At 46.1% G+C, this 18,178-nt stretch overlaps 1 protein-coding gene across 11 annotated transcripts in view; it reads left to right on the top strand.

Annotated features, from left to right (window-relative positions):
• The window catches only part of PXYLP1 (2-phosphoxylose phosphatase 1), a 79,698-nt gene that overhangs the window by 50,315 nt on the left and 11,205 nt on the right, over window positions 1-18,178 (top strand). For all 11 annotated transcript variants that reach the window (XM_020879305.2, XM_070466669.1, XM_070466671.1 and 8 more), the window contains 2 exons: window positions 12,334-12,492; window positions 13,315-13,441. In XM_020879305.2, coding sequence (XP_020734964.1) covers window positions 12,334-12,492; window positions 13,315-13,441 — 286 coding nt within the window. The remainder of the gene's footprint in view (window positions 1-12,333; window positions 12,493-13,314; window positions 13,442-18,178) is intronic.

The following is an 18,178-nucleotide window of genomic DNA, read 5'->3' as shown; positions in this document are numbered from 1 at the left end:
AGCTAGACAAATCAGTGACTGAAGTTCATGTCATACTTATTTTGGAGGAGGTAGGTACCAGGTGGGCCCTTCCATGAACTAAAAATGGGACACATTTATGTCTGTGGGTCATTTCTGGTTTTCTTCCAGGGTGGAGACATTGTTTCTCTCTCTCCCTCCCTCTTTCTTCCTTCTTTCTTTCCCTCTTTCCTTGTTTTTGATCTTAGAGAGTTTCTCCTAAGAATAAACTGGAGGATAGAGATGTATGCTCAAAGATGTTAATTGCAGCCCTGCTTGTAGTAGGAAAAGGGGGTCAAGAACCAAAATGTCCAACAGGAAAAACTCCTGCATCCATTACACCATATTTACATAGCCGTCTCAGTATTACTTAATACTGAGTAACACTGACTCCGTAATATGTTTGCTAAAAAGACACGTGGTACCTTTATGTGGGAGAGTGTGTGTGTGTGTAGTCAGCAGTATTGATTAAGAAGGTGAATCTCCTATTTTAGAAGAGAGCAAGTTATCAGGACTCGTTAGTGAAACTAGAAAGTGTTTGTAAAATGAGTCTGTGAATTCAGGAGAGTATGTGGAGATTGCCAGGATTGTACGAAGAGAGACAAACAGGAGAGGAAGCTGTGGGACGTTGACACGGGAGGAACAACTGAACAGAGGTGAGCCAGGGACCCGGTGGGAGCCTGCCTGGGCGGAGTTTGCACTGATCAGCTTGGGCCTCATTTCTCGTTGTCTTGGCAACTGGGCTCCAAGCTGACGACATTAAAAAAAAAAAAAAACAACTTTAAGTGAGATAAGTGGTAATCAGATGCACAGCCCTGTGATATTGGTAGCACCCTGCCTTGGGGGAAGGGGTTGGAGGGGGAGGTTTTTGAGACTGATCAGAAATGAGGTCTTGAGGGGACAGAATCTGAATCCTGAATAAGAAGGTGCAGTCAGGAATGCCCACAGAGACATTGGAACCATCTCACTGTGCTTCCTGCCAGTGTGGCCCCAGCACTGGATGCCTCACTGGGGCTCAGCAGAGCTGGCCGCCCAGGGTGAGAGAAGCAGGGACTCAGCCACAACGCAGGGCCCTTTCTGATTTATCTGGTTCTGGCTCCAGCATCGTCTCTTGCCCTCCCTGCCTCCTTCCTTCTTTTTCCTGTGTCGTCTGAGGGGCTGGACCACACTGCCCTGGGGTCTGCTTTATGGGAAACTCAGAACCTAGCTCTGCCTCTCCCCAGCCCCAGGCATCTACCAGAGGGTGAGACGACCAGTCTTTACAGTATCCAGATGCCTGCAGGCACGCCCCCACCCCTGCAGCACATGGCCTCTCACTCAGGTGGCCTCCCCATGATTCACCCATCCACCTGACCGCTCTTCTTTTTTGATTGTTTTTGTAGAAGCAAATGACCTACCTTGACCCACTTTCCTGGGCTGTTGGTTTGGTGGCCTCAGTGGGATACAGACCTTTGAGACACAAAAAACTTTTTGCTCCTGGGGAAGGGGCACCAATGTTCTTGAGCCATAGTGACCCTGTCACCATTGGTACCGGAGCAGGGACTGGAGCACCATTCATCTCTGGCAGAACTTCGAGCCACACACACTGCAGCATTCATTCACTGTGGGTTCTCTGGATGGTGGGACTATGCATGACTCACTTCTTTTTATACCTTAGTATTGGTGCCTATTTTAGGATGAACACATGTTTATATGAATTGTAACAATCCTTTTTCATTTTGTAAAATGAAAAAATCTCTACTCGAGGGTGTTGAAATTGGAAACCTGTTTCCAGGTGCATTGCGTTCTTAACCTGAGTCCATGGACATCTGCATTGTCTCACATGGTTTCAGAGTTGCTATGAACCCCCAGAAACCAAATGTAAAGAGTATACACAGTCCTTTTTCAGTGCTGAGGATCAATAGCTCTTTCCAGATTCTCAAAGGTAAGGTAGAGAGGCTCCAGGCCCTGAGGTGGTTGAGGATGGCTGGGGCTCTTTTCATAGTTCTTTTTGGGGATCTGTCTTGAATCTCTGTCTGATTTCTAGTTTCTGTCATGATTCAGAGTCTTTGGCACTTGCAGCATCTAACCTGAGGGACCCTGTTTGGTCAAGGCCAGTTTGCAGTGGCCTCAGAGGAATGTGAGGTTTCCTGGCCCCTCCAGGAGACTGCAGCTGGGCTTGGGCTCAGGTCACAGTGGGACCCCTGCCCCTTGCACTCTGGCCACCCTGTGATTAGGTCTCAGATGTCAGAAGAGTGTCAGGCAGGGAGGAGATAAAAACTTGGAACAGCCTAGGGCAGGAGCTGAGTCCTCAACCCTGTGAGTACCTCCACTCCCACTGTGGGGCTCTGGTGGTCTGGCTCTGGTTTTTATTTGAGCAGGCTAGAGAAAGAAAGAACATTATAGACACTTTAGTGGATTGAGGAAGCCTAAGGGAATTATGGGAGTTGTCTATCAGAGCAACTCCAATAAAGAGAATTCAGGGCAACTAGTTGTTGAATGACCTCCAACAGGAGGATGCTGAATCCACCAAAAAAAGATACCCCACATCCAAAGATAAAGGAGAAGCCTCAACAAGACAATTGGAGGGGTGCAATCATGATAAAATCAAATCCCATACCCGCTGGGTTGGCAGCTCACAAACTGGAGAATGATAATACCAAAGAAGTTCTCCCACTGTTTCGAAAGTTCTGAGCCCCCACATCAGGCTTCCCAGCCTGGGGATCTGGCAAAGGGACTGGGAATCCTCAGGGAATCAGACTTTGAAGGCCAGTGGGATTTGATTGCAGGACTTCCACAGGACTGGGGGAAACAGATTCCACTCTTGGTGGGCACAAACAAAATCTTGTGCACACCAAGACCCAAGGGAAAGGAGCAGTGCCCCACAGGAGACCGAACCAGACCTACCTGCTAGTGCTGGAGGGTCTCCTGTGGGGCGTGGGTTGGCAGTGGCTCGCTGTGGGGACAGGGGCATTGGCAGCAGCAGTCCTGGAGGGTGCCCCTTGGTGTGAGTCCTCTTGGAGTTCACCATTAGCCCCACTGTAGAGCCCACAGACTCCACAGCTGGATCGCCTCAGGCCAAACAACTGACAGGGAGAATGCCGCCCCACCCGTGAGCAGACAACTGGATTAAAGTTTTACTGAGCATGGTCCTGCCCACCAGAGCAAGACCCAGTTTGTTCTACCACTACTCTTTCTCATCAGGAAGCTTGCACAAGCCTCTTATAGCCTCATTCACCAGAGGTAAGACAGAATAAGCAAGAAGAACTACAGTCCCACAGCCTGCAGAACAAAAACCACACAATCCAGAAAGTTAATCAAAATGAAAAGGCACAGATTTATCTCCCAGATGAAGGAACAAGGTAAACCCCAGAAAAACAACTAAGTGAAGTGGAGATAGGCAGTCTTCCAGAAAAAAAATTCAGAATAATGATAGTGAAGTTAATCCAGAATCTCAGAAAAAGAATGGAGAAGATGCAATAAATGTTTACTAATGACCTAGAACTAAAGAACAAACAGAGATGAATAATACACTAGAAGGAATCAATAGCAGAGGAGCTGAGACAATTTCTGGAAGACAGAATGGTGGAAATCAGTGCCACAAAATAGAATATAGAAAAAATAATGAAAAGAAACAAAGACAGCCTCTGGGACAACATAAAAACACACCGACATTTGTATTATAGGGGTCCCAGAAGGAGAAGAGAGAAAGGACCCAAGAAAATATTTAAAGAGTCAATAGCTGAAAACTTAACTAAGATGTGAAAGGAAATAGTTAACCAAGTTCAGGAAGCACACAGTGTCCCAGCCATGATAAACCCAAGGAGGAACACACCTAGACACATAGCAATCAAATCGACACAAATTAAAGATAAGGAGAATTCAAGAACCTTTTGAGCTTTTAGGAGGAAGAAATCACAGAAATCAGGTGACAGGACTAGGGGTGTTGAACTTATAAGAAGGTGCCTTGAATAGTTGGGTGAGCTGAACTATTTGAGGGAATTATGGCTGCAGGGCTGACCCAGGACAGACTTGAGTGATGCAAGGGGGAAGTGACTACAGTCCCTTAGGAAGGTGGCCATACCAGGGCTGAGGTCCCAACAAGGGTGAAGCAGACTCTGGAGCTAGGAAGGTGAGAAGCAGGTGGTAGGGACACACCTTGGCCCCACCAGGTTCTTTGCTTGTCCAGCCAGTGGTGAGACCTGTGGGGCAGCTGAACCTAGAGTGTCAGAACCTAGAGGCCAGCCAACACTTGCCCACCTGCCCTGGGACACCTGTGGATCCTAGATACCTGACTTAAACCTGCCAGGGTGTCTGTATAATCAGAGGAAGAGTTGATAACTAAACAACAGCAGGATAACTAAATGACTAGGGCAGGGTTGGCAGGAGGCAGGGGTTCTGAGGTCACCTGATTCTTCCATGTGGGGAAGCTGTCTTTCCTGGAAAGGGCCTTGATTGACCCAGTTGGCTAGTGCCAGGTCGCATCCCTGGGGACCATCAGCGTGGCAAGGACAGGGTCATGACCACCCCTACCACAGCATGGGGTTGACCTGGGAGAGGAGTCATCTGCAGGAGGGAAGGAGAGGTGGTGCTCTGACCCAGGGATGAGCCCACAGTGTTCCATCAGAACCTCCTGATTCATACAGTGGGTTCTGAATGCTAGAGCAGGTGGGAAGAGGCCTGGAAGCAGGTAAATTCTTATCCCCTGCCCTGGGCCAGAGCCCCCATATGGAGTGAGGAGCTGGAGGGTGGTGGGCATGGGCCTGGTGTCCTGGAAGAGAGGCACTGACCTGTCTTCGTGAAGTCACAGTGATTCCCAGGTGATGAGCTGGCTGTATACACATGACCTGCTGAGCATGTGGAATAATTAAGGGGCCTGAAACCAAGGCCAGACAAGAAGGAGCTCGCAGCCTAGGGACTAGGGTCATGATCTGACCCTGACTATGGACTCGCTTTCTCTCCTTTCCTCTCTCCCATGGGAGTCGTCAATAGAATAAATAAAAGAAGCAGTTCATTGTTGGATGAAACATGTCTCTTCAGACATGTTCATCAAGTTGGCTGCTGAGCTGAGACTTGTTGATAGATGGTATTTCTTCCGAGTCTCTTCTTGATCATTCTTGTGGTGACTTCCCAGTACCTCCTCCATATCCGGTTTGTTTCTGCATTATTCCTACCCCCATTCCCCCAAACCAACCACCAGGGTGTGCAGAGGCACTGTGACTGAGAAGGGCATTTCCCCATATGCTTTCTGCTCGCTTTTTCTTATTTAATGTCTTACCACCCTCCTCAGCTGGATTGTAAGCTCTGGCAGAAGGACAGCAACTGTAATCTTTTATTCTCTGAAGAATTCCCAGTAGATGCTCAATAAATGTTGGATAGCTGGATGGGAGATGCCTAAATACCAGGCCTGGCAGGTCAGCAGGGCTGGGCCTACAGGGCAAGTGACCCCAGACAAGTCCCTTGACCTGCTTCTGCCTGAGGTTCACGCCTGACTGATGGTTGCTCTTCCTAGGATGAGGTGAGGTATAAGGCTGGAAAAAGCAGCACCAGCCAGTTTGGCTTGAATTTGAGTCACAGCTACAGGGATGTTTGGTAATGAGGCACATGGATCCTTCTGTGCATTGGGGGATGGGGAGGTGAGACGGGAGGGGCCTACATGAAACAGCATCTGATTGTCTTACTCTGGTTCTAAGAAGTTTGCTAGTTGCTTTTGCGTGTGAGGGGGCCCAAGGGACTGCTTTAGAGGTCATGTTCTCTGCCATTCTTTGACCTTGGGACATCACTGGCATCTTTTTATACAAGAAGGTTTATGGATGTGATGATGGGATGAAAGTGATTATAGATGCCATGAGCAGGTACAGCAGGCATAAATGGGAGAGACTTGTATCCCCAGGTGGCATGTGAAGTCCTCTATTGGGAAATCACATCACAAAGAAAACATGTGCCCATTGTTACCGAGTTAATTATTAATAAAAGGTGTCTCCTATTGTGTCATTGTGTTGGCCACAGTGATACAGTGGCCCCAGGGCACTCATGTCTGTTCGTGGAGCTTTTTACCCCTGCATGACACCTCATTACATCTCGTAATTCTTCCATCTGTTTGACTGCCCACTGTTCCTTCTGATGCGCCTACAGTTCCTTTTTCTTGCCCAGTGGCATATGAGCTGCGTGGGATCAGCAGAGCTCCTATGTGTCCTCAGGGCTGGGGAGGCCTGCCAGAAGCAGCAGCATCCTTCAGCCCCAGGATGCTCCCTTACACCTGAGTCTGCCCGTAGCCCCCTTTTTGCTGTAACCTCACATCACAGAAATGGGATCTCTCTTATAATGGCACTAATCCCATTCATGAGAACTCCACCCTCTTGACTGAATTACTCCCCAAGGCCCCACCTCCAAATACCATCACATTGGCAGTTAGGATTTTAACATGTGAATTTGGGGGAGCATGAACACTCAGCTTGGGCTTCCCAAATGGTGCAATGGTAAAGAATCTGCCTGCCAGCACAGGAGACCCAGGAGATGCAGGTCGATCCATGGGCCCAGAAGATCCGTGCAGTAGGTAATGGCAACCTGCTGTAGTATTCTTGCCAGGAAAATGCCATTGGAAGAGAAGCCTGGCAGACTACAGTCCATAGGGTTGCAAAGAGTTGGACATGACTGAGCACGTTTGAGCACAGCACAGCAAACACTCAGCTTATAGCAGTTCCAACAGGCCTCACCACATGTGCCCTCAAATAAATCAGCAAACTGTGAGGACTCTGGGATGCTCAGGAACCCATGCCCCTCCGTTCCAGGGTCACTTGTATTATTATTTCTCCTTAGCTTCAGCTAAGTGGCCCAGATTCAAAGGGAGTGTGCCCACAGGCATGGCCAAGGGGCCAGCACCTGGTACCGCTTAATAAAAGAGCAGAGTCAAGGATTGAGGGGTGCCACGTGGCTGGAAGGGCTGGGTCATTAACATGCTGCCTTAGGACATGTGCTTGTTTTTTTCGCCTTCTTTATTTTATTTTTAAATTAATTTATTTATTTTAATTGGAGGCTAATTATGACATGTACTTTAATTATTACATGTCCGACTCTTTGTGACTGCATGGCCTGTAACCTGTACCAGGCTCCTCCGTCCACGATATTCTCCAGGCAAGAATACTGGAGTGGGTTGCCATTTCCTTCTCCAGGGAATCTTCCTGCCCCAGGGATTGAACCCAGGTCTCTCTGAGCCACCATGGAAGCCCCTTTCTTTATTTTTAAATTAACTTATTTATTTTAATTGGAGGCTAATTATGACATATACTTTTTATTGTCCTCTTGCTCTGGCACAAATCCTCCCCACCATGGTAAATGACCTTTGGACACTTGAGCTTTGTGTTAGCAGTTCCAGACCTTCCTAACTATTAGGAAGAATGTGGGTTTAGGACAAACTGAAGGGCTCCTTTAGTTGGTGAAGGGCCAACTCTAGCTCTGTGGTTGTTATTTCATCATAAGCAATGAATGAAAATATGCTTATTGAAAAAAAAGTATCAATATACCTGGACATGCTAGAAATATACATGTATTTGTATACATATAGGATGTAGGTAATATATAACATATGCTTATTGTGAATACATATCAGTATCTACATATGTATGTGTGTGGATTTATAAAACAATGTAGACAGTCACAGAAAAACAAGTGAAAATACTTCTTTACACCCCATTCTTCCCATTCCCCAAAGGCACTTTTGGGGAATGTCCTTGTAGGCATTTTTCTGTTCATTTGCATAATAAAAATGCCTATATATTCATAAACTTATGGTTAATTTTTTCTTTCCATAAAAAGGATTATGTAAATATCCAGTGACTTGGTTTATTCACAAAAATCAAAGAATCTTTTATTCTTTTTCATTCTTTTTAACCTTGGCAGAATATTCCACTGTGGGTGTTACATTCTGTTCTACTGATAAAAGATATTTAGGTCATTTCCCTTTTTTGTGTTATTATATTATATACAGTGCTGCACGCACTCCAGTACTCTTGCCTGGAAAATCCCATGGATGGAGGAGCCTGGTGGGCTGCAGTCCATGGGGTCGCTAAGAGTCAGACACGACTAAGCGACCTTACTTTCACTTTTCACTTTCATGCATTGGAGAAGGAAATGGCAACCCACTCCAGTGTTCTTGCCTGGAGAATCCCAGGGACGGGGGAGCCTGATGGGCTGCCGTCTATGGGGTCGCACAGAGTCGGACACAACTGAAGCGACGTAGCAGCAGCAGCTGCATACAGTGCTGCAGTGAATCTCTTTGGCCATATGTCTTGGTGATGGGAATTGATATTTTTGTTGAATAGATTCCAAGAGATAGAATAATAGGGTCATGAATAAAGTACATGTAACATTTTGGTGGTGATTGGCAAATACTCCTTCCCAAAAGTCCTTTTAACTTCCTCTCTCACCTGAAATGTAGGAAAATATAGGTTTCAAACCCTGGCCAATACTGATATTATTGTTAAAATGTGGATTTCTAATCTGGTAGGATGGAGGTAATCCTATCCTATTGTTTCATTTGTTTTTTTTTTTTTTAACTGAAAAAAGAGTCAACTTTAATTGTAACTGACCAGCCTGTACCCAGGAATGTCTCTGAATAATCATTTGTATTTTTAAAGTATGTATAATATTGAACATTTTTTCCTATGTTTATTGCCCTGATTTTTATTTTTCTATAATTAGCCTGCTCATATCCTTTTTAATTTTTCAATTTTAGGAGATTTGTGCACTTTGAATATTAAATAGTTTGTTATATATGTTGTAAATATTTTCTTCTCAGTGGATTGCTTATCTTATACCTTTGTTTATAACATGTTTGCCAAAGGGAAGCTTTAACTATTAGGAAAATTTGTAGAAGTAGTTAGGGAGTTTAAGTTGATTTAGACTGGTGGTTGAACCCTGTTTTAGCTATTGTTCAAATGTATGCATTTATATTATATGATGATTAATAAGAAGTTAAATGATTCATTGTTGTTGTTGTTCAGTTGCCAAGTCATGTTCAACTCTCTGCAACCCTATGAACTGCAGCACACCAGGCGTCCCTGTCCTTCACTGTCTCCTTGAGCTTGCTCAGATTTATGTCCATTGAGTCAGTGATGCCATCCAACTGTCTTATTATCTGTCATCCTCTTCTCCTCTTGCCCTCAATACCCAGCATCAGGATCTTTTCCAGTGTATCGGCTCTTCACATCAAGTGGCCAAAGTATTGGAGCTTCGGCTTCAGCATCAGTCCTTCCAGTGAATATTCAGGGTTGATTTCCTTTAGGATTGACTGATTGGATCTCATTGCTGTACAAGACACTCTCAAGAGTCTTCTCCAACACCACAGTTCAAAAAACATCAATTCTTCAGCGCTCAGCATTCTTTATGGTCCAACTCTCACATCCATACATGACTACTGGAAAAACCATAGCTTTGACTATACAGACCTTTGTCGGTAAAGTGATGTCTCTGCTTTTTAATATGCTGTTTAGGTTGTGTCAGCTTTTCTTCTAAGGAGCAAGCATCTTTTAATTTCACGGCTGCAGTCACCATCCACAGTGATTTTGGAGCCCAAGAAAATAAAGTCTGTCACTGTGATTGTTTCCCCATCTATTTCCCATGAAGTGATGGGACCAGATGCCATGATCTTAGTTTTTGAATGTTGAGTTTTAAGCCAGCTTTTTCACTCTCCTCTTTCACCTTCATCAAGAGGCTCTTTAGTTCCTGTTCACTTTCTGCCATTAAAGTGGTATCATTTGCATGTCTAAGGTTGGTGATATTTCCCCTGGCAATCTTGATTCCAGCCAGTGATTCATCCAGCCTGGCATTTCGAATGATGTACTCAAAATATAAGTTCAATAATCAGAGTGACAATATGCAGCCTTGACATACTCCTTCCCCAATTTGGAACCAGTCTGTTGTTCCATGTCCAGTACTAACTGTTGTTTCTTGACCTGCATACACATTTCTCAGGAGGCAGGTAAGGTGGTCGGGTATTTCCATCTTTTTAAGAATTTTCGATAGTTTGTGGTGATACACAAAGGTTTTAGTGTAGTCAGTGAAGCAGAAGTAGATTTTTTTGGAATTCTCTTATTTTTTCTATGATCCAGTGGATGTTGGCGATTTGATCTCTGGTTCTTCTGACTTCTCTAATTCCAACTTTTACATCTGGAAGTTCTCAGTTCACATACTGTTTGAAGCCTAGCTTGAAGGATTTTGAGCATAATCTTGCTAGCATGTGAAATGTGTGCAATTGTGTGGTAATTTGAACATTTTTGGGCATTGCCTTTCTTGAGATTGGAATGAAAACTGATCTTTTCCAGTCCTGTGGCCACTACTGATTTGCTGACATATTGAGTCAAGCACTTTAACAGCATCATCTTTTATGATTTTATATAGTTCAACTGGAATTCAATCACCTCTACTAACTTTATTGTAGTAACGGTTCCTAAGGCTCATTTGACTTCACACTCCAGGATGTCTGGCTGTAGGTGAGTACCAGAGTGATTATCTGGGTCATTAGGAACATTTTTTATACAGTTCTTCTGTGTATTCCTGCTACCTCTTCATATCCTCTTAATGATTCATGGGCACACCTGTTTGCACATATTTGCTCAGTTGGTGATGCTAAAAATACGATTATTATTGTAGGTAGTTCCAAATTGAGAACTCTTTGAAAGATTGAGTACTACTAACCTAAGAGATGGACTTACATCTGCTTATAAATAATGGATAAAATGTATAAACCAGCACTCATTTGGTAGAAAGGAACAGAAGCCCAAGTCAGACGAGCTTAAATAATAAGTAGACTTTCTCGACTTCCAAAACTGGGACATCGAATGGGCACTTCAGCCACATCTGGACCCAGGGCCCAGAGGATGGATGTCCTCAGATCTTCCTTCCTCTTTGTCTCTGATAACTCTCCTCATTTGTTGCTCTGGCCACTTCAGGCAGGGGCTGTCCATGGAGGGACAAATGACTGGGACAGCTCTGGGTTTCTGTTCTTAGATATCAGTGTCCAGGAGAAAAGGAGTCCCCTCCTCTTGTCCGTATTATACTTGACATTGTGATTGGCAGTTCAGCTGAACCACATGGCAGGGAAGGAGTGGTTCCCCAACAGAAAGAGGGTTGCTGGCTGGACAAGCAAAACAGACTGCAGTGTCCATCCATGACAGCCAGCAGATGGGGGTGGGGGAGAATCTGTCCTGAGGACAGATAGGTGAGCTTGAGATGTCTTCCCTCCAGCACATACACCTTGGGCAGTTGCCTCAGCCTTGCCTTGTGTCTGTGGTTCTCTTCACTGTAAAAATAGTCTCTTGAGAATTAATGAGCAGCTATCCATGCTTGGACTCAGAGGGCCCCAGAGTGCAAGGCAGATGGTATTAAATGAGATATGACAGACACATGTCTAGCACTTCATAGGCACTCGGTAGATAATGGCTTTCTGCCTTAGTATTTACCAGAATTCAAAGGGTGTTCAGAACAAAGTAATCAGATTGCATGAAGTTAGTAAGTTCTTCCTTCACCACTGTGGGTGAGGCCCCCTCTCTCTGGGTGACCCACCTGGTGTCACATAGATAATTATTGACAAGGGGAGGGTGAGGGTGTTGAGAAAGAGGCAGGGCTTGGAGGGGACTCAAGCCTTCTCTGGTAGTCCAGTGGTTCAGAATCCATCTTCCAGTGCAGGAGACATGGGTTCAATCCCTCTTCAGGAACTAAGATCCCATATGCCACAGAGCAACTAAGCCCATTTGCCAAAACTAGGGAGTCTGCACACTGCTATGAAGATCCCATGTGCTACAACTAAGACCCAATACAGCCAAATAAATAAGTATTTTTTAAAGATGTTTATATATAATTATGGGCTTCCGAGGTGGCTCAGTGGGTAAAGAACCTGCCTGCAGTGCAGGAGACGCTGGAGGTATGGGTTTGATTCCTGGATTGGGAAGATCCCTTGGAGGAGGGCTCAGCAACCCACTCCAGTACTCTTGCCTGGAGAATCCCATGGACAGAGGAGCCTGGCGGGCTCCAGACCCTAGGTTGCAAAGAGTTGGACATGACTGAAATGACCGAGGACAGCACACATACATAATTATGCCTGACTTGTGTTGTTGTACGGCAGAAAATGACACAACATTGAAAAGCAGTTTTCCTTCAATTAAAAAATAAATTAAAAAAACATTTTTAAAAGAGTTCTTGAATGGGAAGCTGACCTTTTGCTATTGATGCATTGAAGTCCAGCCTAATTCTAAGAGAGAGGTGAATTCCAGTGAAAATCCAGCTGCCCTCTGGGGTCCTCTAGCTGGCATGTGCCCTCCATGATCACATATTTCCTGACTTACTTTGCTTTCCCTGCAGTCCACCTGATCCCAGTGTCGGCAACCAAGAATGGAGTGACCAGCAAGAATCGAAAGAGAATCATGCCTGACCCGGCAACGGAGCCCCCCGTGATGGACCCGGTATATGAAGCCCTTTTGTACTGCAACATTCCAGGTGTGGCTGAGCGCAGCATGGAAGGTAGGCCAGCTGTGCAGCCCGACATGGTAGCATCTTCACACAGCATTTAAGGAGCTAGACAGCCAGGGCTCCAGTCCTGCAGTCGCCACTGGGCTGTGCCCTTGAATGAGTTCCCAGGTCTTAGTTTCTTCATCTGTAAAATGGGCATAACATGCCATCCCTACTCACAGGGCTGCTGGGAGGAATAAGTAACTGCTTTGAGCAGCATGAGGCGCATGAGAAGGCCTCCACAGTTGTTTGCTGTCATCCTGATTTCCAGTGAGAATGAGCAGAGAGGTGGCTTTGAAGGGCTTTAGGGGGTCACCCTCAGCTCAACCCTTTCCCAGGCGGGCTCTCTCAGGGCTTAGGACTCCCACATCATACCCCGCTGGTGTCTGGCATTAAAGGCGTAGGAAAATATGATTTCTCTGTTGACTTTTGCTTTTCTGAAAGTATATCAAAGAAGATGTTGAGTAGTTATCTCTTTCTGCCCAGTCTTATTTCACAAGAGAAAGACTTAAAGCAAAAGTCAGGGTTTCCAGTACTTCCATGGGCCTCCCCTAGTCTGTGGATGTGAGTGAGGCTACCTGAGCAGTCTTGACCCCATTTCACTGGTCTCCAGCCCCCAGCCACACCCCAAAACCTCCCCGTGAGTGCTGGGACTCTGGGGCATAAGCAGCCTTCTCACGTTCCTCTGCCCTTCCTTGTGAGGTCGTCAGAGGGCCCCCCTCACTCCATCCCAGCGTGGCACCCTTCCACCATGGTCACCCCTCCCGGCCTCTGCGAGCTGAAAGGATAAACTGTACCTGAGTGACAACCAGGCAACGTGCTTTTCTCACGCAGGCCACGCTCCGCATCATTTTAAGCTGGTCTCTGTGCACGTGTTCATTCGACACGGGGACAGGTACCCCCTGTACGCCATTCCCAAGACGAAGCGCCCGGAAATTGACTGCACTCTGGTGGCTAACAGGTAAATCGCACTTTTCTTAAAAGTCATTGAAAAGAATCTCTTTTCAGAGCAAAAGGGTGACTGGAAAACTATTCAAAACAGGATGACAGGATGGGGGAGTGGCCTGCACACATCCAGTGAGTACTGTTTGCCAGGATTTGGATCTTCAGAACAATCCTGCAGGCTAATCCCATCTCACAGTTGAGAGGACAGAGGCCCAGAGAGCTGAGGACACCTGTCTGAGGCCACACAGCAGATAAACTGAGATTTGAGTCCTGGCCAGTCTGCTATCTACAGTCTCCCTCCCTGCTGTTGTTTAGTTTAAGAAACAGTTGAGACATGGTCGAGTGAGCACTGGGCCAGGAGTCCTCAGACCCTGGCGTGGCTGTTCCATTCAGGGCTGCAGGTAAGTCCCTTAGTCTCTCTGGGTTTCAGCCTTCTGTTTCTGAAATGGGGATGATGCTGCTGACCATGCAGAGCTGGGGTGCGGAGTAAGTGGGATGAGAAGGCTGAACATCACCAGCTGCAGAGTCACTTACAGGGAAGGCATTATGTCAGGCTTTTCATTCTTCACAGGAGGAGAGACAACCTGCTCTTGGGTGACAGCCTTTAGGATGAAAAATACTTGAAAAGAGAGTAGAAGTGTGCATGTGGAAATGGCATGGCTCTAAAGTGAGAGGCACGGTTAGCAGCAAAGTGATGGGCCGGGCCTCAGCAGGTGTGTTGGGGGCTCATTATCTCCCAGGCAGAGTTTACTGACTGAGGGGAGGAGACAGGGAAGTACTCTGTGGGGAAGATGTTTTGGTGATGGAATGCTGTGGGTGGAACCATTGCCTCCCAGCAGCCAGGGCTGTCCATTCACAGTGGACTGCAGTGTGAACCCAGGAGTTCCAGGTTAACCCTTTGCATCTCAGCCTTCTTATTGTCTCATATCATGGGGAAGATGAAGTGAACCATTTTATGTAAAAACATCATGGAATACCACATGACTCTAGGCTTTCATTTCCTGCTCGAGGTCACAAAGCTCGAGGCCTAGGAATTTGTGTCGTCTTTTCTGTGTTCAACAAGCATGATGTATGTCCTCATGTCCCACAGCCTGGAAAACCTCCTAGGTGGAGTCCAGCCCGAGTGTAGTCAATGGCTTTCTTCCTCATCTCTAGCCCTCTGTGCAGCCTTTCTGCTGGGACCCTCTGCCCCTGCCCACCGCTGCCTGCCGGCTCTTCACCCTTCAGGCCTTTGTACCTGTTGTTCGGCTTGCTGGTCCTCTCCTATAGCTCCTCCAAGACCCTCTGAGATGGCACCCCTTCCAGGAAACCTCTCCCGCTGCGTTCGGAGGGCTTCTCTGTTTCAGGCACCACCGTTGTCTCACTCAACCTGAAAAGGGGGATGTATAGGAAGGGCCTCAGAACAAAATATTTAATGACCAGACCTTAACCAGCCTTATGATTAGGGCAGGGATAGAGGCCATGTGCTGTGCTGGGTGTTAACCCTCTAGTTTCTGGGCTGGAGCATCCAGGGTGACGGGAGGGCGACTATGGAAAGTGGCTTCTCTCCTTCGGCAGAGCAGAGGTTCAGTGTGTTAACAGCTGACTCGGTCTTGTCATTGTACAGGACTTTGAACAACCCAGAGACAGATGGACCACTGGGCCTCTGAGGTGGCTGGACCCAGATCAGCCTCAAAGGCTTTGTGGGAGGTACCCTGCTCCCGTGGGCAGCTCTTAGCTTCTGCTTGCCTTTCTCTGGGCTTCAAATTCTCAGATGGGACAATGGGTCTGCCCCCAGGCCAATCAGCTGATGCTGGAAGGCCCCTGGGCACCCTGAGGGCTCTGGGGGCCACCTGGCTGTTCCCAGGGAAGGAGCCCACTTGGCGGGGCTGCTGGGCATCAGGCTTGCCTCCTCCCTACCAGCAGGCTCTCCTCCCAGCATCTTTGTTTTGTTTCTGTCCTCCCACACCACTGACTCTGCAGGGCATTGGGTCTTACTCCTTCTATATCTCTGGTGCCCAGCCCGAGCCTTGTTGTTGGACTGGATTGGTTGCAGAATGAATTCAGGAGCCCAGTGAGAATCACAGGTCATCATTGCCTCTCATGAGTCTATCATAGTAGATCTGAGTCTCGGCTGTAAAATCCTTGTGAGGTCTAACTGCGGTGATGGAGTAAAGCGCAGAACCTTGTCCCCGCTGAGAATTTGAGCAATGGTGTTTCATTCACTGCAGCAGCCTGGAGTCTCCCAGGCCTGGCCTTTTTTCCTCTCTGAGTGGTTGCGGTCACAAGACCAGGTCAGGTCCCAGGGCCCCTCATTCTGCCACAGCAATGGCAGGACCCCATGACGAGGCCACTTCTGTGGCTCCCACCTGAGAGGCGCAGTTCCCAGGAACCAGCTGCCCCAGCCACCTCTGTGTCATTTCCTTTGGTCTTGACTTTTTGGCCTTGTTCTACTATTTTAGTCCACATTCTGTATTTTTAGGAGCTACTTTCAGTCTTTTCTAGAAAGTGGATAGAATGTGTGCCGTGTGTATGCTTAGTCACTTAGTCATGTCCAACTCTGGGTGACCACCAGGCTCCTCTGTCCGTGGGGTTTCCCAGGCAAGAATACTGGAGTGGGTTGCCGTTTCCTTCTACAGGGGATCTTCCTGACCCAGGAACTGAACCTGTATCTCTTGTGTCTCGAACATTGCAGGCAGACTCTTTACCCACTGAGCCATCAGGGAAGGTCTATTTTAGTCCATATTCTATATTTTTAGGAGCTACTTTCAATCTTTTCTAGAACGTGGGTAGAATATACATGTTTAATTAATTAATGGCATTTAATGAATTCCATCTTTTATAACAATAAATGTTGACTTGTCATTAGAAACACACATTTCGCGTAAGAGTGAGGAGGTGTTCCAGCAAAGGGGGCCCAGTCTGGGTCTCTTTGTCCTCTGGGACTGAGGATCTGGGTCATCAGCTGGGCCTGTTGCGTTCCCAGGTGCCAGTTCATCTTCACGAGTTATTAATTTTATAGCCTCCTCTGAGGCAGAGCATTCTAAAGTGCACCCATTACTCCCATCTGGTGAAGGAGACTTCTGGGCTGGCAGGTGGGGGTGCACCAAGCTGACAGCATCAGGAGCCAGACACCCCAATGTTTCCCTTTACAAGGACACCTCCCGTGACTCTCAGAGCCTTTATGGTGGAAGCTGCCTCTTCATGAGTAGTTGTGGGGCTCAGGAACATTGTCCTGCAGGGAGGTGGAGGCTGATTTGAGAGTTCAGCATGTAAACGGTAGCTGAAGCTGTGGGCTTGAATGGTGTCACACACAGAGCCTGTGGAGTGAGGAACGGGCCAAAAATAGAGCCCTAGGAGCACCAGCCAATTATAGCACTGAGAGAAAGAAGCGTCCCTGAAGGAGATGGAGAAATTGCAAACAGGAAGAAGGCAAGAGAGCGGTGTTATAAGAGCTGAGGAAGGAGAGTTTCAGGAAGGGGGAGTGGGGAGGGTAATCACATCAAATAGAGCAAAAAAGCCCAGAAAACCAAAGACTGATAAAAGTACACTAAGTTTATCTTTTTTTAGCATTTTACTTTATTAATAACATAAAATAATAAATTCTTTAATTGACATAAACTGTAAAAATCTGTGGCATGAACTTGTTCTGGTTTCCAGCCATGCAAGCATTTTTGAGTTGCTTTTTTGAATAACAGTGTCACTGGTCTTATACCTCTCTCTGCTTGTCTTATTAGTCTGTGCAGAACTCAATGATTGCTCAAATGATGGCTAAAGCACAATACATTTTCTTATATACATGTGGATTAGCCTTAGGGCTTCTGTCTAGAGCTTTGTGTAATAAATAGCTGTGAAAATGTATATAAAATGTAAATAAGAACTCCAAAGCAAATAGTTTGAAGGCTTAAGATGGTAGCACTGCTCGCTCTTTCTATTTTCAGTGTGAAAGTAGATTTCCAGTGAGAATACAATAACATGGGTGTTTCCTGAAGAAAAAAATTCATCATCACAGATACAGTCATTTTTGTGCATGCTGTTATAATAAAGAGAACCAAGGAGAATTCTCTGATGGGCCAGTGGTTAGGACTCTGCTTTCACTGCCATGGGCCCAGGTTCAGTCCCTGGTCAGATAACTAAGATCCTGCAAGCTGTGTAGCATGGCCAAAAAATAAAACAGTAAGTCCTATATATATGAACCTTTAAGTTTCAAATTTTTGAAGACATGAACATGTGTTCACATGTCCAATCATGTAAGTTCGTTCACTGCCGTACATTGTCGTGTGTGTGCAGCCTATACAAGTGTTGTGCTTTTGTGTACTTTACAGTACTATATAGAGTACAGTAGTACAGTAGCTTTATTTCAAGCCCAGGATGTCTGAAAGTAAGAGTAAAAGCAGTGGTGATGTAGCTGATACTATCTTACTTTTCAAGGTACTGTATGGTAAGATTAAAAGTCTTTATTTTTTGCATTTGTTTTTATGTATTATTTCTGTGAAAAGTATTATAAACCTATTGCAATACACTACTATATAGCCGATTGTGTTAGTTGACTTCTTAAGCTAACTTTGTTGGGCTTATGAATGTGCTGTCAGAATAGAACTCATTCGTATGTAGGGGACTTGCTATAGAAAATGTAAAGGGGAACCAAGAATGCTTTGCCTAAATAACAGAAGTTTATCTCTTGCATGAAGGTCTGAGATGAGTATTCCAGGTTGTATAATTTTACTTTACTTGATCATTCAGGGCCCCAGGTTCCTTCCAGGTTGTTGCTCCC

This window comes from Odocoileus virginianus, chromosome 4 (genome assembly GCF_023699985.2).
Source record: "Odocoileus virginianus isolate 20LAN1187 ecotype Illinois chromosome 4, Ovbor_1.2, whole genome shotgun sequence".
Taxonomy (NCBI): Eukaryota; Metazoa; Chordata; class Mammalia; order Artiodactyla; family Cervidae; genus Odocoileus; species Odocoileus virginianus.
This window is presented reverse-complemented; position numbering and strand designations above follow the sequence as displayed.